This window comes from Aquarana catesbeiana, linkage group LG12 (assembly GCF_042186555.1).
Source record: "Aquarana catesbeiana isolate 2022-GZ linkage group LG12, ASM4218655v1, whole genome shotgun sequence".
Classification (NCBI taxonomy): Eukaryota; Metazoa; Chordata; class Amphibia; order Anura; family Ranidae; genus Aquarana; species Aquarana catesbeiana.
Genome location: NC_133335.1, coordinates 195,746,413 through 195,772,207, shown reverse-complemented (window position 1 = coordinate 195,772,207; position 25,795 = coordinate 195,746,413). Strand labels below are relative to the sequence as shown.

Genomic DNA, 25,795 nt, shown 5'->3' with positions numbered 1-25,795 from the left:
ACAGGCAGATGAAGTTAAATAGAATGATTTACATTTCCAGTAGGTGTCGAGCTTGGTCCTTGGTCATATGCACATGAGGCTCCTCCCTGTTGGTCGTTATTTGTGATAAATGCCTCACTGACTTATGAAAAAAAGGAATTAAGGAATTACTTTGACATTCAGCTAACGTTAACCCCTGCTTTTACTTGTGTTCATTGTGTGGGACAGTTTTTGTGGAATACAGATGGGGAAATGTCTAAAACGCTTATTTTTTGAGAAGCGACCAGAAAAAAAAATAATGGTTTAGGAAGGAACACTTTTTCCTATTTATAACAATGTAGGACACATACTGTTTTCTGTAGTTGTGTTTATTGTGCATAAAGTGTGATGAGTAACACTAATGATTTGCTTAACTCTTAGGTGGCCAGGCTAATGGATCATCCCATGGTCAGCTGCAAGGCTCTCATAGTGGTGCCAACATGATGCAGACCAATCTGATTGGACTTCATAACAACCTAAATAACCAGCAAACCAGTGGTAGTGGTGTGAGTCAAGTTAGTATTGGTGGACTGCACGGTCAGGCACAGCAAGGACAACAGTCCCAGATACTTAGCATGCATCAACAAATCATTAACTCCCAAGGACAAATGGTTAACCTTCAAGGACAGACTCCTCTGAATGCCCAAGGTCAACTGGTACTTTCAAGAGCACAGCTCATGTCGCAGGGACAGATGCTGGCAGGACCTCAAAATCTGGGTCAGACACCCCAAAGAATGACACCCCCGAAGCAAATGATTCCTTCTCACAGTCAGATGATGACAGCCCAGAATCAGGCTGTAATGGAGCAGATAATGCAGGGAAATAAACAAGGATTTAACAACCAAAACCCAGGGAGTGTTATGGTAGGAACTAGTCAGATAATAAGGGGACCAGCCTCTGGTCTAGCCAACAGCATGGTTCAGTTCTCAGGGCAGAACATTTCCCAGCAGGGAACAGTGGGTGGTAATCCTTCACAGGGTGTCAACATACAGACTCAGGTCCTCCGACAAGCTGGACCAGGACAGCATCTTCAGCAGCCCCATGCAGAAACTTCTCAAGCTACTGGTGACTTAGGGAATATGTTGTCTGATTTACCCATGCAGCAAACAGGCAATATGGCTCCACAACATCCTCAACACTTGCAGAACATGCCTGGGAATAACGGACCTGGACAACACTTTCCTGGACATGGCCTCTCCTTCAGTTCTCCATTTGGTCAGGGTGGCAATGGAAATCAGCTGTCCTGTGGACAAAATTCAACCTTCCCTGTCAACAAAGATGTCACATTGACCAGCCCTCTCCTGGTAAATCTTCTTCAGAGTGACATATCTGCTGGTCACTTTGGTGTAAACAGCAAACAGAACACGGCTGCTGCCAAGCCAAAGAAGAAGAAGCCACCAAGGAAGAAAAAGAACCAACAGGGGGAGGAACATATGAAGTAAGTGATTAATGGTACCAGCAGAAGAATATGTTGTGGTTGATGTATTAAGTATTAGGGCTGGGAGATTTTCTTAAAAAAAAAAAAATCTTCGATTCTCTTAAAAAAAACTCGATTCACGATTCGAATCGAGTTTTTTTTTTTTTGGAAACCGCGCCGGTCCCGAGGCGCTGCGGGCATGAGCTTTTAGGCGAGGCCGCGGCTTCGGCCTAGTCTGCGGCGTCCGGCCTAGTGGACTAGGCCGAAGCCGCGGCCTCACCTAAAAACTCCTTGTCCGCAGCTCTTCATTCTCGGCGCGGTGTCCGCGCCGGTCCGGAGGTGCTGCGGGCATGAGTTTTTAGGCGAGTCCGTGGCGTCCGGCCTTAGCCGCGGACTAGGCCGAAGCCGCGGCCTCGCCTAAAAACTCATGCCCGCAACGCCTCGGGGCCGGCGCGGTGAAAAAAAAAATCTAAAAAAATCGATTTGCTTAAATTTTGAATCGATTTGACCTCTCAACTCGATTCAAGATTTAAATCGATTTTTTTCCCAGCCCTATTAAGTATGCTGAGTATTCTGTGTTCTCCAGGCCTGCCTGATTCCTCTGTGGAGGAAACAACGGTAGATGAACCTTTTTCAGCCTTGCAATCTGAGAAATTGCTGATACACTCTCTTACGTAGATGGTTCGTTCTACTTTCATGCTACCCCTAATGGAGTCTACTAAAACCTCGGTTTCTTCCTTGGGTTCCTTAAAACCTTCACAGCCTTTGCATGCGTTTCCTGTGCATGCATTACTAGAACAGATTATTTATGCTGAATGGGATCACCGGGATTAGCATTTTCTCCCGCCAAAGAGATTTTCAGTTCTCTATCCCATGCAGGAGAAATTCACCAAAAAATGGAAGGTACCAGCAGTTGACGCTGCGATTTCCAGTGTGAATAAAAGTCTAACTTGTCCAGTAGACAATGCACAAATGCTTAAGGATCCAACAGATAAAATGTTGGAATTCCTGTTAAAATCCTCTTTTCCCTTGGCAGGTGCCGTTACTCAGCCTGCCATCATTGCAATAGGCGTCTGTCAATCCCTAAATGACCAATTTAGACAGGCCCTTAAAGAGGTTCCTGTACAACAAGCCCAGGAATTGGCCGAACTACAAAAAGCATTATGCTTTGCCATAGATGCCATTAAAGATTCTATTCACCAGGCGTCCCGCTTTACTCTTATGCTAGTACATATGCGTAGAATCCTGTGGTTAAAAAGTTGGTCAGCCGAAGCACCATGTATAAAAGCTCCTGACTGGGTTCTCTTTTCACGGGGATCGGTTATTTGGGGATGATTTGGACAAATACATCCAAACAATTTCTAGTGGGAAAAGTACTCTTTTGCCAGTCAAAAAAAAGTATAAACGCCCTTCATTTTAACGGGCTCTTTCTCCTGCGCCAGGGGCTTCCGCATCTAGGCAGTGGCGACGGCCTCTGCCGTCAGACTCTAGAGGAAAACCTTAGGGTCAGGCCCAGGCTCAAAAGAAGTCCTGGGGCCAGAAACCTGCAAAGCAGAATCCTAAAGCCTCATCATGAAGAGGCACCCCCCCTCTCTAGGGTGGGGGGAAGACTTCTGCAGTTTTCAGAAGTCTGGCAAGAGGAAATGCAGGACAGATGGGTCATCTCCACGGTAACTCTGGGGTACAAGCTGGAATTTCAGGGCTTTCCACCATCTCATTTCCTGAGGTCAAATGTTCCCAAAGATCCAGAAAAAAGGCAATCTCTGTTTCGGGCACTAGACCGATTAATGGCTCAGGGGGTGATCATGCAGATCCCCACAGAAGAGCAAGGTTTGGGGTTCAGACCCATTCTAGATCTAAAGAATCTAAATCAGTTCCTGAAGATCTGCTCCTTTCTCATGGAGACGATCAGGTCAGTAGTTTCTGTCCCACTAGGAGAAGAACTTCTGGCATCTATCGACATCAGGTATGCATATCTGCATGTTCCTATATTTCCCGCTTGCCAAAGGTTTCTGTGGTTCAAGGTAGAACAGCAGCATTTCCAGATTGTAGCTTTGCCCTTCGGGCTAGCTACAGCACCCCGGGTGTTTACAAAAGTCCTGGCTCCACCTTTAGCCAGGTTAAGGGCACAGGGCATAACAGTCTTGGCGTACTTAGATGATCTATTGCTAATAGACCAGTCGGTGGCTCGTTTAGACCAAAACGCACGCATTATACAACCAGTTACCTGGAAAGTTTGGGTTGGATTCTCAACCTAGAGAAATCTTCCTTAAAAAAAAAAAAAGGCTGGAGTACTTGGGTCTGATCATAGACACAGCCCAGAAAAAGGTGTTCTTGCCTCTGGCAAAGATCAACTCCATAAGAGAGCTGGTGCGGATGGTCAGGTCAAAAGGCGATCCCTCCATTCGCCTTTGCATGAGGTTGCTAGGAAACATGGTGGCTTCATTAGAAAGCGGTTCCCTATGCCCAGTGCCATTCAAGGCTGTTGCAAAACAGTATCCTGTCTACTTGGAACAAAACAATTCAAGCTTTAGACTTCCAATGCGGGTGTCCCAAAGCCTGGTTACTAACCCAGAATCTGCTGAAAGGAAAATCCTTCAGACCTGTTATCTGGAAAGTGGTAACGACAGATGCCAGCCTTTCAGGCTGGGGAGCAGTACTAGAAAAGATCACTGTCCAGGGACAGTGGTCAAGAGCCGAAAGACCCTTGCCCATCAATATCCTAGAGATTCGGGCAGTGCGTCTGGCTCTGAAGTCCTGGACGTCCAGGTTACGGGATTGTCCTGTCAGTATCCAATCCGACAATGCCACAGCTGTGGCCTATATCAATCACCAAGGGGGGCACCAAGAGTCTCGCGGCGCAGACGGAGGTGAACCATATTCTAACTTGGGCAGTAAAGAATCTTCCATGCCTATCGGCAGTCTTCATTCCGGGAGTAGAAAATTGTCAGGCGGACTATCTGAGTCGCCAGCAGTTATTCCCAGGTGAATGGTTTTTTCACAACATTTTTCGGGCTATTTGCCAAAGATGGGGGACTCCGGACGTAGATCTTCTAGCGTCCAGATTCAACATGAAGTTAATTAGAAATTTCATATCTCCATAGAGTGGTGCTGTGGATACAACACTAAGTTAAAATTAATTTGTCACGTCCCGATATTTTAAGTATAGAAGATATAAGGTTTTTGGATGATGGACTTTTTAGGCATAAGACATTCTTATAAAAAATTAATATTTATTACAAATTTTAAAATAAAAACAATTACACAGATTTCTCATATAATTAATTCACAGAAAATAGCCTATGAGCATGAATAGCACACCACCTATATACAATATAGTCAAACCCCAGAGGACCAGACTGATCACTCTTGAAATTTTTATAGAGCTTGACGAGGTAGCGTGTCATAAAGTGCTCAACTCTGCTCTACATGTTGCGCATAACGAAATGCTTTTTCGGGAGCTATGGCGAATTATTCAATCATAGGTAAAAAAGAAAGAAAAGGAATGAGGCAGAGAGTAGTATCCTCAATGATGGTAGAGATTCACAATGATTCGGAGGAACTTAGGAGGGTAACACTTCAGGAGCCATATAGGTTTAATCTAAAGGGTAATTCTATGCCAATGTCAACAATTAGAAAGTGGTCTTTAAAGTGGGGTTCCACCCAAAAAAACAAAACTAACTGAAAAATTGTAAAAAACAAAAACAAAAAAACATTTGAATATTTTTTTTTTTTACTTACCTCTAAATGCCTGTTGCTAGGTGGTCCCTCGTAGTCTGCCTCTTCCTTTGCCTGGGCTGGTGACATCACTTCCCCCCAGGCACAGGAAGGGCTTAGCTCTGCTCCCTCCCTCCTGTCAATCATCTGGGACCCATTACAGGTCCCAGGTGATTGAGCGGGCAATCACGGCGCGCGGCGGGTGCCAGGCTGTGAAGCCACAGCCCGGCGCCCACAGTTGAAATGCCAGCGCAGACGAGCGGGGCTTCGACCCCCCGCGTCGCTGGACCCAGGGACAGGTAAGTGTCCAATTAAAAGTCAGCAGCTGCAGTATTTGTAGCTGCTGACTTTTAATTTTTTTTTTTTTTTTTTTTTAATGGAGCCCCTGGGTGGAACTCCACTTTAAGGTAAAAGATGGTGCTCAGGACTGCTATTAAAATACTGGCTTGTTCAGTGTAGGGAAACCTCCCATTGTGTCCATGCCTATTATCCCATAAATATTGGTCCCTTAAACACTAAGTTCCTGGCAGAGTCTTCTCTTTGCGACCGCCCCACACAAATAGCAAAGGCAACACAATAGCAGTCCTGGGCACCATCTTTTACCTTAAAGACCACTTTCTAATTGTTGACAGTGGCATAGAATTACCCTTTAGTTTAAACCTATATGGTTCCTGAAGTGTTACCCTCCTAAGTTCCTCCGAATCATTGTGAATCTCTACCATCATTGAGGATACTATTCTCTGCCTCATCCCTTTTCTTTCTTTTTTACCTATGATTGAATAATTCGCCATAGCTCCTGAAGAAGCGTTTCGTTACGCGCAACATGTAGAGCAAAGTTGAGCACTTTATGACATGCTACCTCGTCAAGCTCTATACATTTTCAAGAGTGATCAGTCTGGTCCTCTGGGGTTTGACTATATTGTATATAGGTGGTGTGCTATTCATGCTCATAGCCTATTTTCTGTGAATAAATCATATGAGAAATCTGTGTAATTGTTTTGATTTTAAAATTTGTAATAAATATTATTTTTTTATAAGAATGTGTTATGCCTAAAAAGTCCATCATCCAAAAACCTTATATTTTCAACATGAAGTTAGTCAACTTTGTGTCCAGGACACTGGATCCACTCGCATGCGGTTCAGATGCGTTGGTGACCCCATGGGATCAGTTCTCACTGATCAATGCATTTCCCCCTATTCAGTTGCTGCCACGACTTCTTTTCAGAATCAATATGGAAAGAAAGCCGGTAATTCTGGTAGCACCAGCATGGCCCAGAAAGTCATGGTATGCAGAAATTGTAAAGATGGCAGTGGAGGGTCCATGGTCCCTCCCACTACGGCCAGACCTACTCTCACAGGGGCCTATATTCCATCCTACTTTACGGTCTCTAAATTTAACGGCTTGGCTATTGAAACCCATATTCTGAAGAAACGTGGGCTTTCTGGGTCAGTTATCTCTACCCTGATTAATGCAAGGAAGCCAGCTTCCAGAACTATATATTATAGAGTCTGGAGGGCTTATGTTTCCTGTTGTGAATGTAAAGGTTGGCACCCTCAGAGGTATATCATAAGCAGAATTCTTGCCTTTCTACAATTAGGGGTAGAGATGAAGTTGGCCTTGAGTACAGGGCCAAGTCTCAGCTTTATCTGTCTTATTTCAAAGACCGCTTGCTACACATTCTTTAGTCCGGGGTTTTATGCAAGGGGTGATGCGGCTTAATCTGCCAGTCAAACCTCCTTTGAACCTTTGGGACTTGAACTTAGTTTTGTCAGTGTTACAAAAACAGCCATTTGAACTGATACAGCATATTCCCTTAGTCCTTCTGACAAGGAAGCTGGTGTTCTTGGTTATCCTTAGCAAGAAGGATTTCGGAATTGGCTGCTCTTTCATGTAAAGAGCCATACTTGATTATTCATGAGGACAGAGTGGTGTTACGCCCTCATCCAGACTTTTTGCCAAAAGTGGTCTCAGGTTTTCACCTGAACCAGGATATTGTCCTGCCATTGTTTTTTCCAAAACCATGTTCCAGGGAAGAGAAGTCACTACATTGTCTTGATGTGGTGAGAGCAGTGAAATTCTATTTTTAAAGACAACTGCTCAGATTAGAAAGACTGATGTCTTATTTATTCTGCCAGAGGGTCCTAAGAAAGGACAGGCAGCATCAAAATCCACTGTCGCTAAGTGGATTCGGCAGGTTATAATTCAGACTTATAATTTAAGGGGTAAGATTCCCCCTTTTCAAGTCAAAGCGCACTCTACCAGGGCGGTTAGTGCTTCTTGGGCAGCGCGTCACCGGGCCTCCATGGCTCAGACCTGTAAGGCCGCAACTTGGCCTTCAGTACATACATTCACCAAGTTTTATCAAGTGGATGTAAGGAGGTATGAGGTATGATATCGCCTTTGGGCACAGTGTGCTGCAAGCAGCAATATAGGTCCTCAAGTCTGGGGGTACCCTGCGGGTTGTGTCTCCCTCCCCTCAGATAGCATTGCTATGGGAGGTCCCATTAGGTTATTAACTTAGGCTCTGTGTCCCATGATGTACGATAAAGAAAATAGGGTTTTTATAACAGCTTACCTGTAAAATCCTTTTCTTGGAGTACATCATGGGACACAGAGGTCTCTCCCCTCTTTTGGGGTTTAAGTATATTGCTTTGATACAAAAACTGAGGTACTCCTGATAGGAGGAGGGGTTATATTGGGAGTGAACTTCCTGGATTTGGGTATACCAGTGTCCATCACCCGAAGGTGCCTATATACCCATTAAGTTATTAACTTAGGCTCTGTGTCCCATGATGTACTCCAAGAAAAGGATTTTACAGGTAAAAATCCTATTTTTTCATGCAGCCCAAAGGCTGCATGAAAAAAAAGAACATTACAATATATGCCCATTGAGGACCAGCGACGTACTGTTATGTTGCTGGACTTTGAGTGGTTATACCAGAATGATGCCTGCAGGTTTAGGTATCATCTTGGTATCGTTCTTTTCAGCTGGTGGTTGGCTTTCATGTAAAAGCAACCCAAGCAGCTAATTTGCCCGCCTTCTTCCATGATTTTCTCGGGCTCTCTTGTCCCACTGGGGAACCCGAGAATGCAGCTGGGGATTACGCCAGCTGACCATAGAGCTGATGATCAGAGCCCAGAACGGCTCCAATCATCTGTATGGCCTAAGAAACCGGAAGCTACGAGCATTTCATGACTTCAGTTTCGCCGTATATAAACAGCCCCATTGGAAAATTGGGAAAGCATCTTATCACACTGATCTTGGTGTGTTCAGATGCTTTGAGGGCTGAGGAGAGATCTAGAGTCTAATAGACCCCTTTTTTTTTTTTAAAAAGAGTACCTGTCACTACATATTGCTATCATAGGGGATATTTCCATTCCCTGTGATAAAAAAAAAAAATTAAAGGAACAGTTTAAAAATAAACTAAAAAAGCAAAAAAATAAAGCACCCCTGTTCCCCCGTGCTCGTGTACAAAGGCGAGCAAGCGTCAGTATCGTGTCATAAGTAAACAGCAATTGCACCATGCATGTTAAGGTATCGCCGCGAACGTCAGATCGAGGGCAATAATTTTAGCAGTAGACCTCCTCCAAATCTAAAGTTGTAACCTTGAAAGGCTTTTAAAAATGTATGTAGTTTGTTGCCGCTGCACGGTTGTGCAAAATTTTAAAGCATGTCATGTTTGGTACCTATGTACTCGGCATAAGATCATTTATATTTTACCAAACATTTGGGCAATATAGTGTGTTTTAGTGCATTAAAATTCAAAAGTGTTTTTTTTTTTTCCAAAAAAGTTGCGTTTGAAAAAATATATAAATTTGGGGCTTCAAAGTATTTTTCTAGCAAAAAAAAAAAATTTTTTCATGTAAACAAAAAGTGTCAGAAAGGGCTTTGTCTTCAAGTAGTTAGAAGAGTGGGTGATGTGTGACATAAGCTTCTACTGTTGTGCATAAAATGCCAGGACAGTTCAAACCCCCCCCAAATGACCCCATTTTGGAAAGTAGACACCCCAAGCTATTTGCCGATAGGCATGTTGAGTCCATGGATTATTTTATATTTTGCACAAGTTTCGGGAAAATGTAATTTTTTATTTATTTTTTTTCACACAAAGTTGTCACTAAATGATATATTGCTCACACATGACATGGGCATATGTGAAATTACACCCCCAAACACATTCTGCTGCTTCTCCTGAGTACGGGTACCGGACCCTGAAAACCAATCACTGCCTTCAGGATTTCTAAAGCCTCATACACACGATCGGACTACAAACATACTTTTCCGTGGATTTCTGTCCAAAGGGCGTTGGCCGTGAACTTGGTATGCATACAAACGGCAGGACTTTTTCAGCCAACTTTTACCAAATCATGTGGTTTTTCAGCTCTTTACCGCCACCCTTTGGTCAACTTCTGTATTGTTGTCTGATCTTTTGCATTGGTTCTGAGCATGCGTGTTTGTACTTTGGACTAGTCCTATGGACTTGTGTACACACGATAGGATTTTGCACCATAGGACTTTTATTGCTGGAAAGTTTGTTTGCACAGCCAACATTTGTCCGATGAAAACTGAAAAAGTTTGTCCGATGGAGCGTACACACGGTCGGATGTTGCCTTAAAACAGGTAATTTGCATGTTTGTTAAAAAGTTTGATCGTGTGTATGGGCCTTTAGGGCGTAAAATGGTGATTTTACTTCCTCACTACCTGACACAGTTTCGGAGGCCCTGGAATGTCCAGATAGCACAACCAACCCCCCCCCAAATGACCCCATATTGGAAAGTGGACACCCCAAGGTATTTGCTAAGAGGCATGGTGAGTATTTTTCAGCTCTCATTTGTTTTGGAAAATGAAGAAAGAAAAGGAAATTTTTTTTTTATTTTTTCAATTTTCAAAACTTTGTGACAAAAAGCGAGATCTGCAAAATACTAAACATACCTCTCAGCAAATAGCTTGGGGTGTCTACTTTCCAAAATTGGGTCATTTGGGGGGGTTTGTGCTATCTTGTCATTTCATGAGCTCCGAAACTGTGATAGGTAGTGAAGAGTGAAATTTAAATTTACGCCCTTAGAAATCCTGAAGGCGGTGATTGGTTTTCGGGGTCCTATACGCGGCTAGAACGCCAAAAAGTTCCACACATGCGGTATCCCCGTACTCGGGAGAAGCAGTAGAATGTATTTTGGGGTGTAATACCACATATAACCATGACCTGTGTGAGCAATATATAATTTTAGTGACAAATTGTGTTTTTTTTGTTTTTTTGTTGGTTTTTTTTTTTTTGTCATTTTTCAATCACTTGTGACAAAAAAATAAAATATTCAAAGTGCTCAGCATGCCTCTCAGCAAATTCCTTGGGGTGCCTACTTTTTAAAATGCGGTCATGGAGGGTTTTTTTGTACTACCCTTCCATTATAGCACCTCAAGAAATGAGATAGACAGTCATAAACTAAAAGCTGCGTAAATTCCAGTAAATGTACCCTAGTTTGTAGACGCTATAACTTTTGCGCAAACCAATAAATATACGCTTATTGAATTTTTTTTTTTACCCGAGACATGTGGCTGAATGCATTTTGAACTAAATGTATGACTAAAACTGAGTTTATTGTAATGTTTTTATAACAAAAAGTAGAAAATATAATTCTTTTCAAAATTTTCAGTCTTTTTATCGCAAAAAATAAAAACCACAGAGGTGATCAAATATCACCAAAAAAAAGCTCTATTTGTAGGAAAAAAAGGATGCAAATTCCGTTTTGGGTACAGCATTGCATGACCACGCAATTACCAGTTAAAACAGCGCAGTGCCAAATTGTAAAAAATGCTCTGGTCATTAAGGGGGCAAATCCTTCCGGGGCTGAGTGGTTAATGTCAACAAAACAACTGCACCAAAAACAACTGCAGCAATTTACAAAAGCCATAAATATCTACAAGTAACCAGCAAGATATGGAACCATTATTGTGTAAATGTATTTAAACACAGCAATTGCAAAGCTTTTATCACACGCCTTATCACAATTAAAGCATATATATAAACCCTAAAAAAAAATAAAAAAATAACCATAAAAATTGTATACATTCTTGTTAATCCATTTTAAAGCTATAAAGGGTACTACGGTGTGTTTGTTCAGGTAATATGCATAAATCTGTTACCAATTTGTTATTTCTTTAGTGCTGCTGAACCTCGTATGGAAGACTCTGATCAATCTGGAATGGTTGGAGATCAATTAGGAGCCTTGGATGCTGGTCAGAAACTCTCAGAATTCCAAAACCGGCCACCGGGTGAGAACCAACAATATTACAACTGTAAATGTGTGCCTTTTACCCATTTTAATTTTTTTAAATATCAGGTAATACTAAATGTAACTGGAATAATATAGTTTAGGATAAGAACTGCTGCAGACGTGCACAATGCTGGATCCAGATCAGGCTTAGGTGAGTATGGGGAGAATGCATTAAACTAAACAACCTCTTACCAAGCATTTTTAGTGGACCCTGTTAAAGTGGCAGTAAAGTCATTTTTAAAAAAAACTCGCTGACAGGCAGGGTTCTTATAACAGAAGAAACCCTAGAGGTCTCTTCTGTCATATATTCCACCCCTGCCTGTCAGCAAGTAATTTGATGTGAGCCACACAAGCGCGGCTCAGACCACATTTATGGCCCACTCTGTGTGCTGCTGAGATGTGACTCCCGTGCGCATGCAAGGGAGTGTCATTGCCCTGGCACAGCCAATCAAGCAGCCGAAGATCGCAAACCCTGAAGAAAGACCGGGTGAACATGGGAGCTGCAGGGACAAGGGAGAGCGATGAGAGCGCATCGCTGGAGGGCTGCGTTTGTAGGTAAGTATGTCCTTGTATGCGGCATACTAGGACATTATGACTTAGAGCTACCGGGGGACCCATTTGTTAAAAAAACATCATAGACTTTACTGCCACTTTAATGAGCTCTTCAGATATGCGTTTTACTAAGAGATTGATATACAGTATTTGAAAATATCCTTCCAGTTCCTTTTTCTGTCCAAAAATTATCTTAGCCTGCCTTTGGCTGCCATTCTGTTTGGCTGCCTAGAATAAAGAAAATACCCAGTATTTAAGGTATGGAGACCTGCTCTATGTGACAGCACAGGGTCAATATCCAATATAATAGTCCTACTCCCAGAAGCTGAATAAAAGTGCGGGAAATTAAGGTGAATGTGCTGGTTGGGGGTTAAATTGAACTAGTTGCTCTGTCCTCCATGGGCACTGATTGGTGAGAAAAATGTGTTTACAGTTTGGGTGTCCAGATTAATGTTACACTAATACACTAATATTAAATTCAAATTCACTGTTGGTGTGTTTTTTTTTCTTTTCAAGGGGACCTGTCAGGAAAGAAATTAGGGAGTTGCCAATTACTGACCTATTTTGAAGGTGCATGCTCCAGGGCAGTTCTGTTTATTTTTGCTTCACTGATATGTAATAACCTGTGTTCCTATGTTTCATGTATTTGCTTGTTCTAGAAATACATGAATGCAGTAGCATCAGATCTTGTATGGAATTGTAGAAAAATGATGTTTAAAATCTAATTTCAGGCTACCCAACACAAGGACTTGAGCAGAGACAGCTTCAGCAGATTCCCCCTCAGTTAATGCAGCTTGGACAGCAACAGGGTCAAAGCGGGCAGAATCAGCAGCCCACCCCTTCTCAGCAGATGATGATGATGCTGATGATGCAACAGCAGCAACAACAACAACAGCAGCAGCAGCAGGAACAGAAAACAGTGAGGCTTCCTTTGCAACAGAACATCTTTAACCCCCGGGCTGCTATGAACACAGATGCTCAGAGAATGCCCATGCAGCAAGGAGGCAGCATGCAAGCTATGGTGAATTTGCAAAGTACTGGTTCCATACCACCTTCACCTGACAAGCAGAGAATGGCAATGATATCCAGTGCATCATTAGGAGGCAGTGGTAGAAAAATGGGCTTTCCAGAGAGTGGGCAGAATCTAACAGGGTCACCTCTGGGAGATGGATCCTCGGCTGCTCCACTTGGTGACATTCCTGAGCTTCCCCCAGCTCCTGGATCTCAAAACAATATGGCCCCACATATGCTTATGCCTCAAAATCCAATGATGATGGCTGGATCTAAACCAGGGACTGCCTCCTCTCTTTCTCTTACACAAGGCACAAGCCCTCAACAGCAGCACTCCAATACTATGGGTGGATCCCATGGGCACCATTACCAAAACGTTCAGACTCCATCTCAGTCTTCAAGGCCGAAGACGCCCAACAGAGCAAGTCCGAGACCTTACTACCCTCAGACACCCAATAATCGTCCTCCTAGTACTGAGCCTTCAGAAATTAGCCTTTCTCCAGAAAGACTCAATGCCTCCATTGCTGGTCTTTTTCCTCCTCAGATCAATATTCCATTACCTCCTCGGCCTACCCTCAATCGAGGTTTTGATCAGCAAGGACTGAATCCAACTACTCTAAAAGCAATTGGACAAGCTCCTCCAGGGTTGACTGTGAACAGCCAGTCTAATTTTGCTTCACACATGAATAAGATGGATAATGGAGCAGGAAAGCCGCCATCTGGTGGTGCTAGCAAACGAGCAAGTCCAAGCAATAGTAGGCGCTCAAGTCCCGCATCAAGTCGCAAAACAACACCAAGTCCTGGTAGGCAGAACTCCAAGACTCCTAAGATGGTACTTGGAGGACAGACTCCTGGAATATTACATAATATGGAGATGCAGAGAAACATGTTGGCAGGCCAACCATCTGTACCACCACCTCAAACAGCACCCTTAATAGGACAATACTCAACACAATCTATACCAAGTGCAGCTGTTACCTCTGAGGAGATCAAAGAAAGTTCAAGCTTGATTCAAGAAAATGAGAACCAAACCATGCAGATGATCCCCAGGGAGCACTCAGTAGCAGAACATAAAACAGATGTTCACCAAGAAATGAAAATGGTGTCCCCAGAAGAGCTAGCTAAGAAGGAAGCACTGTTCCTAGAAGCATCAAAAATCCCACGTCCCGAAGATCTGTCTGCCATTTCACCAGCCATGAGAGATGCCCCAACATCCCTGAGTCAACTGCTGGACCACTCTGGTGCTCCCAATTTTAATATCAAGCCACCGGGTCCACTTCCTGAAACATCTATAATGTTGCCACTAACAGAAGACTCAAAAACAATGGATGTTACTTCTTTGCCAGGGGACACTCTAAAAGATACAGCTTGTGTGCCTAATACTCATCCTTATGCAGAGGCATCCAATGTCCAGTCAAGGACTGACACAGTGGAGAATAACACTAATGTGCCGTTGAACCTACCGGGTAACAGTTTGAAGAGGCCTGGTGGTCCACCTTCTGCTTCCAGTTCGATGACACCAAATCAAATAACTGTTTTTGTAACATCAAATCCTATAACTCCTTCATCCAGCGTGTCAGCCACGATGGCTTCTCAGTTGCAGCCCACTTTGGTACCAACTGTAGTCACTATGGCCAATGTTGGAAACAAAGTGATTGTGTCTGAAGGACAGCCTCCTGTACAGTCTAGTACACGCCCACAATTTATCACTCCAGTCTTTTTCAATTCCTCTTCTATTATCCAAGTAATGAAAGGATCACAGCAAAATAACATGCCATCTCCCAACACTAACTTAATGCCTCAGTCTGTTGCAGTTGTTGGACCTTTGCATATCCCCCAAAATATTCAGTTCCCTGGACCCTCAACATCTACTGTCCCTTCCAGTAGCACCAACAGTTTACCTACAACCCGACCAGCCCTCACAAGCCCGGTACAAATGACTGCCCAACGTGCACCATCTCAGTCTCCTTCTCCACTCCCACAACCATCAGCCAAAATGCAGTACGGTTCAGATGACCTTAGCACTCAACTTGGCTCTGCTTCTGACTTATCTTCACCTGTTAATATGAAGCCCACTTTGTCACCAACAGTTGGCAGCAATATGGACCCATCTGGCAGCAAGTTACTAACCACGCCTTCCATGGGTCAAGGCAAAGTTGCCAATCAAGATCATATGGAAAGCTCTGAAGCCGGCTGCTCTGGTGTGGGTGGACCAGGAAGGTCACCATCCCTAACCAGTCAGACCAGTACAGAGAGTAACAGCACTTCTACACTGTCCTTGGAACCAATTGTCCATGCATCCAGCAATCCCAATGACCTTCTGCCGTTTCCATCTCCAAATCCACCAATGATGCTATTGGCTGAAAAAAGTAGCACGGGCACATTAGCTGAGCAAATTGGCACCACCTTCGATGACACTGTTCCAGAACAAATTTTAGAAACAGGTATGCTATCTATTTTATATATTAGACTAACAAAATGCATTTACATTTTGGTATATTCTGTAAAGTTAAAGGATATCTAAACCGAAAAACAAAAAATTACATTTATTGCAGATTACTGGTCAGGTGTGGTGGATACATTGGTTTTCTTTAGCTTAAATTTGTTTTCCTTATTTATGGTGATCTGTCAATAACTTCCTGTTTCAGGGTGACAATGCTAACTCAACATACTGTATCTAAGGAGAAGCAGCATTGCCACCCGGGCAAAGGGCCACAGAACCACTCCGCCGCCACCCCCCCCCAATAACATAATGGGGAGGGGTTCTGTAATCTGCAAAGATAGTTGAGAATAGTGTAACTGGTAGAACAAAGAAAGTTTTTAGCTGACAAGATTTTTGGCAGGATCAACAGGTATATTTTGCGTATAACACTTTCAGTGGTTTTTAAAGGATAGGTTCACTTTAAAAAAATAAATGCACAATTTTTTTGCAAGTAAAAAAAATGTGCATTTACTAGTTTTTTACTTTTAAGGAGCCTGTAAAGCGTTGCACCAGCGATCAGCGAATCCCTGAAGCCATGCAGGCCACCTGCAGACTTGAGTGTGAGCTGTCTGTCCGTACATTGTACGGCCAGGCAGTTTTACACTGCCAGGAAAACTCAATGAACTACCACAGCACTCAATAGCGCTGTGGTAGTTCATTCAGAACTACAAGCTGACAGCCGAAAAGGATGTCGGGACTTGTAGTTCATCCATTCACAAACTCTGTGAATGAATGATGTGGCTGCATGGGCGGAGCCCAGCACGGCCCTTCACGTTTCAAAAAGTGACAGCTAGTACTGGGAACTTCTCACTGTACTGCTATCACTGAGAGCAGCTGCAGGATCGGGAACATGTTACATGTTCCACCCTAAAACCGGGTGGAACATGTAACATGTTCCCGAAGGTGAACTTATCCCTTAACAAACTGAAAGGCACCAAATAAGAGAAATTCATTGTTAGGATTTATATCCCCCTTAGGGGGATATAAATCACTTTTGTTTGAAATAAAATCTGCTCAGTGACTTACATTGTAAGGAATTAAAGTATATTTCCACTTTTGCAGTCAAATTTGAGAAGTTGACACTATGGGGGAGATTTACTAAAACTGGAGCAATCTGGGGCAGCTGTGCATAGTAACCAATCAGCTTCTAACTTCAGATTGTTCAAATAAGCTTTGACAATAAAACCTGGAAGCTGATTGGTTTGTATGCAGAGATGCACCAGATTTTCCACTCTCCAGTTTTAGAAATCAACTCCTAAATATATTTTTATGTGTTCACTTTCACAAAACATACCTAAAATAATTATACATAGGATTCTGTAGGCAGCTTCTATTATGCTTTAGAAAACTAAATGTGCAATTATGGGACAGACTAAGCCCTGGTTCACATTGGAGCGATTTGGCATGCGATTCGAAATGTCAAATCTCATGCCAAACCGGCTGCAATTGCCAGCAATGGCACCGTCCAAATCAACGCCGCACCGATACCCAAAAAGAGTTTCTGTACTACTTTTGGCGACTTCAGGGTGCGATTTCCATTGACATCTGTGCAGCAACCCGCACAGATGTCTCTGAAATCGCCCCTGAAGTTGGGACTGACATGCAGGAATGAAATGAACTTGCACGATTTTATTCTCGCTGTCAGTGTGAACCTGGGCTCAAGCTTCGGCCTGTTTGTACAGCTCCTTATCCGGCAGAACGAGCTAGCTGGAAAACCAGCATCCGCTCAGCGCTCACAGCCAATTGCTGCGACCGCTGATCAGTGTGTTCTGGCAGGGGGCAGTCCCCATGTTAGAACGCAATAGCTCAGCGAGGAGATCGCCGCACTAACATTGGATGTGTTAGTATGGCGAACTGTATGTTTGTTAGTTTTTTTTCAGCCCGCTGGATTGAACGGAGAAAAACGAATTCCCGTGTGTACTCAGCATAGGGGAAAGTTGTTTTTTTACAGCAGTAACATACAAGCATTGAGATCTTTTAACCCTTTGTCAGAACAGTGTGCACAGCTAGTTTACAAATGGTGATGAGATCTGCCAGTACAGTACGACAGGGTTAATTATGGTAAAGATAATGCCTCAGCTTGAAGGGGAAAACCAGGCAGTGTTTATAAACAAATAGGAAAGGTAAGCAGTGATGCGCACGGGAGCCGCGATTAACGCCACAGGCTAGGGAAGAAACGGCACTTCATTTCATTTCTTCCCCATGCGTGCGCCGTTGGAATTTTCGGCGGACTACAAGGAGTAATTTCCACTACCTATAGGTAAGCCTTATTCTAGGTAGAAGTCCAGAAAGTGGTTTTACAACCACTTTAAAGTAAACTTACCACAAGCCTGAGCAATTCAAGCTGAACACAAAAATACCCAGACAGATGGTATCCTTACTAAAGCTGCACATAAAAAAAAAAAGTTGTGATATAGGCAGCTGGAATTAATATCTAACTTTTCCTTACAAAAGTCATTTTTGAAAATGTTGTGTCTTATATTTATCTCTGTTGGTCAGTGATCCTCCCATCATGTAAACGGCCAATAGAAAAGATCAGAAGGCAGGTCCAAGCTTGATTTTTTAATATTCTAATATGTCATCTGTTTACTTTTCAATATCTAAAGGTCATTACAAATGAGTTTATGTAAAGTAAAGCGGTAGCAAACTCTGCTAACAAAATTTGATTACATGGCCCCCCTGCAGTGCTGTGCCATGCTGTGCTAGTATGCAATGTCAAGCGGCGCCCTCCAGCGGTGCACTGTCTCCGCACCAGGCGCTTTTATTTTCACCCGGTCTTTCTTCCTTGTTCTAGCTGTCCAGACGTTTGAATGGCCAGGCCACAATTATGTCACTTCTACGCATGCATGCGGAAGTCCATCGCGGCACAGCACTCTCTGCATTGACGGCACACTCAGGGTGCCCTGAATGCAGAGCGCATTGCGCATGCACAGCAAATGTGTAGTTCTCCATTGTCCATTGAATACAGTCAGGTAATGCTGCATTCTTCAGGATGTTTGGACACTGGCAAACAAGTTTGTAAGCCAGCCCCAGTATAACCCCTTCTCTACCCAGCATGTTTTTCTGTTTGTTTCCAGACGGACAAATGTTATTTCTCTGCTCTGCTGAGAAAAGTCTAACCTCATTTGCTCGCCGGTTTGCTCTTGCAATCAAGATGACCTCTTGATGTGAGCTGCTTTAGCTGGTCTCTATATGCAAATATTCAGGTCTGCGTTTCCTCAGCAATAGCTTTGGAGGCAGTACCCACCTTGCTGGACTGGATGATTGCACGGCTAACCTGGAATGCAACCTTCAGGCACTTGGTTCTGCATTGTGACACTTTTCAGACCTGACTGTAATGGTTAAGTTAGCCACTTTCTGGGTCCAGAGTCATGGCACAGACTCGGGTATGACCCTTTCTCCAAAGATTTGCTCTGTGAGTAGGCCTCTGGACACTGCAAGCCTTCTCTGACTTGTGACCTTCAGACAGTGGGCTCTGCATTGTGGAACTTTCCAAACCTTTGTGATTTGTGGTAGCCGTGGAGTGCTTTATGGGTCCAGAGCCATGGAACAGCCTCTGGTGTGACGTGCCTCTTCTCTGACGTCTCACTCGGCGAGTAAGGCTGGTCAGGCGTAAACACCAGGAGCTACTTCACTGTGCCACTAGGTACATTTTTAAATTCCCCTCACTGCTGGTTTTACCATGGTAAGGCATACGGCTAAGGGATCAAGTGCTGACATTACTTGGTAAAGTGCTTGCCATTCAGCTGTTCAGCCTGGGGGAGGCACTATGCCGCTACTGTTCCTGCTCCAGAAACACCACTTGGATCTCCAGTCTCTGGACTCCACTGCTACCTACATTGAGTTGGTCACCTCAGGCCACATGAAGCCCTCTTTAGCACCAGCTGCCTGGATTTGTGAGGCTTTGTCTAACATTGGGCCTAGTTACTTACTATCACGTGGCACAACATATCTTCCTGAAGATAAACCGTGGACAGTTGTGCTGTCATGGGTGACCTTAGCCCACACTCCCCTAGTGGTTCTGAGTGGCATTTTCCCATTATCTCCAAATTTGACCGACACTAGTAATCTGCAACCCCTATTATTATAGTGTTGCCATCTGTCAGAAGGGGCCTGGCCTTCCCCATGCCCACTGGTATTTCTTAACTGTTTGTACATGGTTACTGGAGCATTCTGCTGAAACAGGATCTAAGTGTGCACCGGCACCATTCCCTGCAGAGCCTGTCCCTGACCCTCCTTGAGCTCATAAATAATTCTGGGCTTGCAGTTCCTGTTATTGTCTCCGATTCGGAGTCCAAACAGTCTATATTGAGAGAGACTGTTTTTAGGTCACCGTAGTCTCTTGATATACAATGGGTTGTTTGAAACCTTAGTGAAGCAGTGCATATCCCTTTGCATCTGGAGGATCAGCCTGCTGTTTCAGGCCTTTGTTATATCAAAGTAAGTGTGTGCTTTAAGTTTCCTCCAGCATTGCTCCTGTTTCTTCTTGCTGGAGGCTGACATTTTGCCGAAGCCCAGAGCCCCTCAACAGCAGTAAATCATAAAGTGAAACTAAATGCTTCATTTTAAAGTGGTAGTAAACCACACTTTTTTTTAACTCTGCAAGACAATTGCATAATGTGCTGGTATGCATCGCATACCAGCACATTATGAAATACTTACCTTAGAACGAAGTCCTCCAGCGATGTGCTCTCGCTGCTGACAGGGCTTCCATCTCCACCCGGTCTTCTTTCCGGGGTCGCATCCTCCGGCCATCTGATTGGGCGAGGTGCGATGACGTCACTCCCAGTCATGCGCGCGGGAGTCACGGACCGCGGCACGGAGCTCTGAAGGAACGGCACCGATATGCCTTCCCTTCAGACTGCATGCGCCGGTGACATCACCGTGCAGGTTTAGGAGATATTCACTGTACCTACAGGTAAGCCTTATTATTAATATCATACAGGATTTATATAGCGCCAACACTTTGCGCAGCTCTTTAAAACATGAGGGCAGACAGTACAGTTACAATACAATTCGATACAGCAGGAATTAGGCTTACCTGTAGGTACACGTGCCAAAAAAAGACTTTACTATCACTTTAAAGTGGAACTCCACCCAAAAGGGGAAGCTCCGCTTAAACGCACCCTCCTCCCCTCCACTGCCACATTTGGCACTTTTGGGGGGGGGGGGGGGCTGTCAAAACCAGTTACCCACTCCCACATTCAGGAAAGATCGCTGCACACCAATCATGGCAATCTTTGAAATTTCCGGCAACCCCCCTCCACTGCCCGCTGCCTTCTGGGACACACAGAAGACAGCGAGACCATTCAGAAAGCACAGCGCAACTCCTCGCACATGCACAGTAGGAAACAGGCTGTGAAGCAGCAAGGTTTCACTTCCTGTTTCCCTTAGTGAAGATGCCGGTGCCTGCACCCAAAACCGATTGACGAATCAGCTAGGCATGCTGACATCGCTGGACATGTGTCCTTATATTAAATGTCAGCAGCTACAGTATTTATTTTTACAGGCTGGAACTCTTGATTTAACAGTTTCAAAAAAGTTACGTGTCGGGAATGCTAACTGTCACATTTGCTTGTGTCCTTAGCCAAACTGTCAAACCATCAGATGGCTGGTGTCATAACTGATCACATGTGTAGCACCATGGCAGTTGCAGATCAAATAGAAGCAGTTTCCATGGCTGTAAATGATAGGAGGGTTTAATTTTCTTTGAGTGTCAGCAAATCGGCCTCTACAAATTTGGCACTGCCTAAAAATGGAGAACAACTGAATATGTGCAGAGCCCGGTAAGAGGGTTGAAGGGTTGTCTTCATTCTGGGAATTGAGTTTAATTCCTCTGAGCAGTTTGTCCTAATTTCTTCAAGGGATCCGATTGTTAGTAGGTCCCGTGACTTGGACTCTGTTGGATATCCCTTTAATGCTTTAAGACCTGGCTCTATGCTGGATGATATTGAGGGGTGCTTTTCTCAACCACACGGTCTCCCAAAAGGCATTGCCTTTTACTTCTCTTTTAACCTATACTCCCCATTTTGGAGAACCCATTCCTGCATGGCAGGAAGAAACCGGCATTGGAAGAACCTGTGTTCCTATAGATTGTCACCAGAAAGCCAAAGCCATTGTTGGAATCCTGCTGCACATACTCCCTGTTGGGAATAGTGTATGCCCACTTATTCAGTCTAACTGACCTCAGGGTTACATATAGTTAGCAGAAAACAAATACTCCTGCGCACTAGTGGGCCAACCAGGTGGGCTAGAGTTCGTAATGGACAATGTCTCAGGCCTTGCTGTCCTCAAGGATAGAGATGTCCTAGTAGTCAAAGGAGAAATAAAAAAAAAGAGGGCGCCCCGACCTTGTGCATTATCCTTTTAATGTATTTTATTAAAAAAGTAAAATTAAAAACTACTCACAAACGTGGACAAAAACTGCAATATAAAAAGCCTTCAGATGATGGCCATCGGTCTCACGATAACAGACTCCAGATGGTAATAGAGAAGATTATAAGGGCCACTACTGGCTGACGCGTTTCGAAGGAATACCTTCTTCCTCAGAGCCCAGCAGTTATATCTCCTTCAGTTTCCTATATATACACACAAATGAGAGAGTGTGCACCAATGAGGCACCTAAATTGGGGTACTTAACAAGAGGGTAACGCCCAAATAAACTGAATGGACGACCACACCTCCATCCATTAATCTGGTACCCATCAGACAGATGCAGATAGTGTAACCTACATCTGTATTCGCAGAGAGCCATCAAAAAAACTCTCTGCTGGTGCATAGACCAGACAAATACAATAAAAGAGCCAAACACAAATAAACCCAATCGAAAGACTACAAACAATCCAAACCAGTAAGAAGGTGGACACACATAGCTAGCAAATGTGGCAATCTGGGATTTCCATCTCATAGCAACATATTGAATACTGGTTAATGACAGCAAGAGTACAAAGCTCACCCATTTAGATCATCACTTCACAGCGCCATGCACCATCACCCTGGAGGTCCAAAGCTTGTCTCCTCTACGCACTATTTAGCAGCGCGATGTGCCGCCAGTGAATATAGTAGTAATAGCTGCCACAACAGTGGCGTTTGTGGCTTCCCCTCACGGCCGGATCTGTACCTGGGACGCACGCCATGTTTGTGTTCCACAGGACCGGAAGTACCGACCAGGCGTCACTTCCCGAGCGTCCGCCATCGGCAGGAATGACGTCAACCATGATAGTCAGCCGCCGACATTTTACCGTAGACTGTCATATAGAGAGCAGACCGGACATTTCTGCTGCTCCCTATGGGGGCCAATACAACCCTGTGGATGAAAAACATATAGTTACATAGTAGATGAGGTTGAAAAAAAAGACACAAGTCCAACCTATGTTGGTACCCTTGGAGATATCTCCAGTTCCTATGGTCCATTGGTTATCCCTTTGGGATATGTTCCTGAAAGTTCTTTCCATCTTAAATACTTCCTAGCAGGATTGGGGTGTCTTGTCAGGCAGCCTTATTCTTTCTGGGATCCTTCCTTCCCTGGTTACAGGAGCCAAACGTATAAAGCTTAGGCCTTTTTTCACCTGTTTGTCCAATGTTCCCTCTAAGGATCTGTTATTATTGTGACTTGTTTCTCTCCTATTGAATAATTTTGTTGCTCCACCTATTGGTTGTTTTGGCTCACAGCTGTTGCTAGGGTAGGTTTAGTGTCCCGTCTAGTGTAGGCATTCCCCTTGGCAGTGGTTCTTCTGTCCTAGTTTGAGCATCCAGTTGATCCTCTGTGACCTCACCTTGGTCATTGACAGATTCCCCTGTCCTGTAGGGCAGCGATCCCAAACCCACCCACCCCCGGTACCAGGGACCAACCCCAGCGATGACAACCCCTTAACGGACCGGGAGAAGGGGGGGTTGGTGCTGCCTCTTACCTCTGGGGAGTGGTGTGCTGCCTCTTACCTCTGACGGGGGGGTTTTGGGTGTGCAGCCTGTCACCTCCCTTGTGTAAGCAACACCTGTCATCTCCATGGGGAGGTGTGTGTGCAGCCTGTCACTGGGAGGGAGGGTGTGTGTTGGCGCAACCTGTCACCTCCAGAGGGTTTCGGCATGTGCAGCCTGTCACCTCTGGGCCAGCTTGGCTCTCCTCCCTTCTCTTCTTCTCACACTTCCTCTCCATAGATAAGGTCACAGAGAGGGAAGGGAGTAGTGGTGCCATGAGAAGGGGAGCAGGGACCCTCTGGTGGTGGGAGGGTGGCATTGCAAGTTGTGCTGCCTGGCCCTCAACAGGCCACGGACTGGCATCGGTCTGCAGCCTGGGGGTTGAGAACCCCTGCTGTTAGGGGGCTTCACCGCCTCTGATTTAGATTTGGGCGTTGGTCCTTCTGCAGCAGATGGTTCCTTAAAGCGGAGTTCCACACAAAAATGTAACTTCCGCTTTTCGGAAACCCTCCCCCCCTCCGGTGTCACATTTGGCACCTTTCAGGGGGAGGGGGTGCAGATACCTGTCTAAGACAGGTATTTGCACCCACTTCCGGCATAGACTCCCATGGGAGTCTATGCCTCTTCCTGTCAGTCCGTGCTGTCTTCTGGGAAACACACAGCTCCCAGGAGATAGCGGGGACCAGTTACGATGCGCAGCGCGACTCGCGCATGCGCAGTAGGGAACCGGGAAGTGAAGCCGCAACGCTTCACTTCCTGATTCCCTCACCTAGGATGGCGGCGGCAGCTGCCGAGAACCTGGCGGGTTCTCGGCGTCGCCTGCCGACATCGCTGGACCCTGGGACAGGTAAGTGGCCATGTATTAAAAGTCAGCAGCTGCAGTATTTGTAGCTGCTGGCTTTTAATAATTTTTTTTTTGGCGGTTTAGGTGGACCCCCCGCTTTAATCTGTCATAGGTCCGGCAATGGCTGTTGCTCAGCTCTCAGTTGGACTTCTTTTGAACATCCTGACTGTTTCTAAATTTCTGAGTCCCTTAATGTATTATGGAGAAAATAAGATTTTTGCATTTACAGTGAAATCTTTTTCTTTGAGTCCATTAAGGGACACAGCTCCCATCCCTCTGTTTTATGCCCGGGGTTATACTCCAGTTGGCTTACAACTTTTCTGATTGCCAGTGTCCATTTCTCCTTAAGGTGAAGCATGATCCAAGTACAAAAATGTTATCAGCGAATGTTCTACGAACAATTGCCTTCCATGTTCCCCTTACCCGTCTTCTCTTGATTAGTTTTTCCTCAGAATCACGGGCCAGAGGAAGGGACCAGCAGTGACAATCAGAATGCATCAGAGAAAAAAGGTAAAATGTTATGGCAATGGGTTTATTTCCTGAAGAAGAAATAAATATGGTCTTCCTGCAACATTGCCATGCATCATCTTATGAAAAAAATACTTTTTTCTTTTCAGATGCTGATATGCCAGAGACTATGGAGTGGTGAGTTTATGCTATTTTTTGTGTGCTTTGTTGAATTTAAATGGGAGTTTTCAAAAAAGAATCTTAGAACAATGGAATAGTAATATAGTAGGGTACTTCCCATCCCACAGGACCCCTAATAAGAAGTTGCATGAACACTGTCTAGATATTTGTTAAACTGACCATACACTGATTTTTGCAGGCTGAATGAAAAAAAAATCTTACAGATTCCTCCATGCATGCTTTACAGCTAAGATTGACAAATTTGCAGTGCCAGCTACTGCAGAATACCCGAACAACAGCTTCATCTTATTGGAAGCAGCTACTGTTCGGCTGTCAGTTTTTTAATTGACAGCTTTTTTGAAAGAAGTCTAAAGGGAGGGTGCCAACAGAGGGGTATGTTTAAACAACCTTCTTGTACAGGGGATTGCTGGAGTTCTTCACTTGGCAACTGGGTCAATTTAAATAGACTTGCAACCTCCCATACAAAAGGGAGCTGCAGCACTCCATTGTAAGTTTGTTTTTTCTTTGATTCCCTGCAGAGTTCTATAAATACATGTAGAACCTGCCAGTGAAATCCAGCTATTGCGCATCCTATGATGGTGTGGCAACAATGCTGCACTGCTCCTGATTTCAGAGCAGAGTTGCCACTCTAATGTAGGGTGTGCCTGACTGCAATACAGTGGGATGAGTGTAATCTGCATGGTCACATTTGATTCACAAGACTATAGCCACACCTAGTTCTGCCCACTGCTTTCTGGATTGACAGCACTGCCTTTGTTGCTGCAATCCTCTCACTGTGATTTGCAGTGTCTGGGAGGAGAGTGCGTAAGACACACAGGGAGAATTTTACTCAGGAAAGGTAAATAAAGTTTTAGTTTTTTTTATTACTTTGTGCATGATATAGTAACTGTACAGAACAAGTACAAGGAGCCTTTAGTG

At 44.3% G+C, this 25,795-nt stretch overlaps 1 protein-coding gene across 3 annotated transcripts in view; it reads left to right on the top strand.

Moving 5' to 3' along the window:
- NCOA6 (nuclear receptor coactivator 6) overlaps positions 1–25,795 on the top strand; it is an 85,322-nt gene that overhangs the window by 47,465 nt on the left and 12,062 nt on the right. For 2 of the 3 annotated variants that reach the window (XM_073606376.1, XM_073606377.1), the window contains exons 9-13: positions 400–1,456; positions 11,312–11,421; positions 12,707–15,430; positions 24,671–24,739; positions 24,847–24,874. In XM_073606376.1, coding sequence (XP_073462477.1) covers positions 400–1,456; positions 11,312–11,421; positions 12,707–15,430; positions 24,671–24,739; positions 24,847–24,874 — 3,988 coding nt within the window. The remainder of the gene's footprint in view (positions 1–399; positions 1,457–11,311; positions 11,422–12,706; positions 15,431–24,670; positions 24,740–24,846; positions 24,875–25,795) is intronic. The other variant, XM_073606378.1, reaches the window with a different exon arrangement.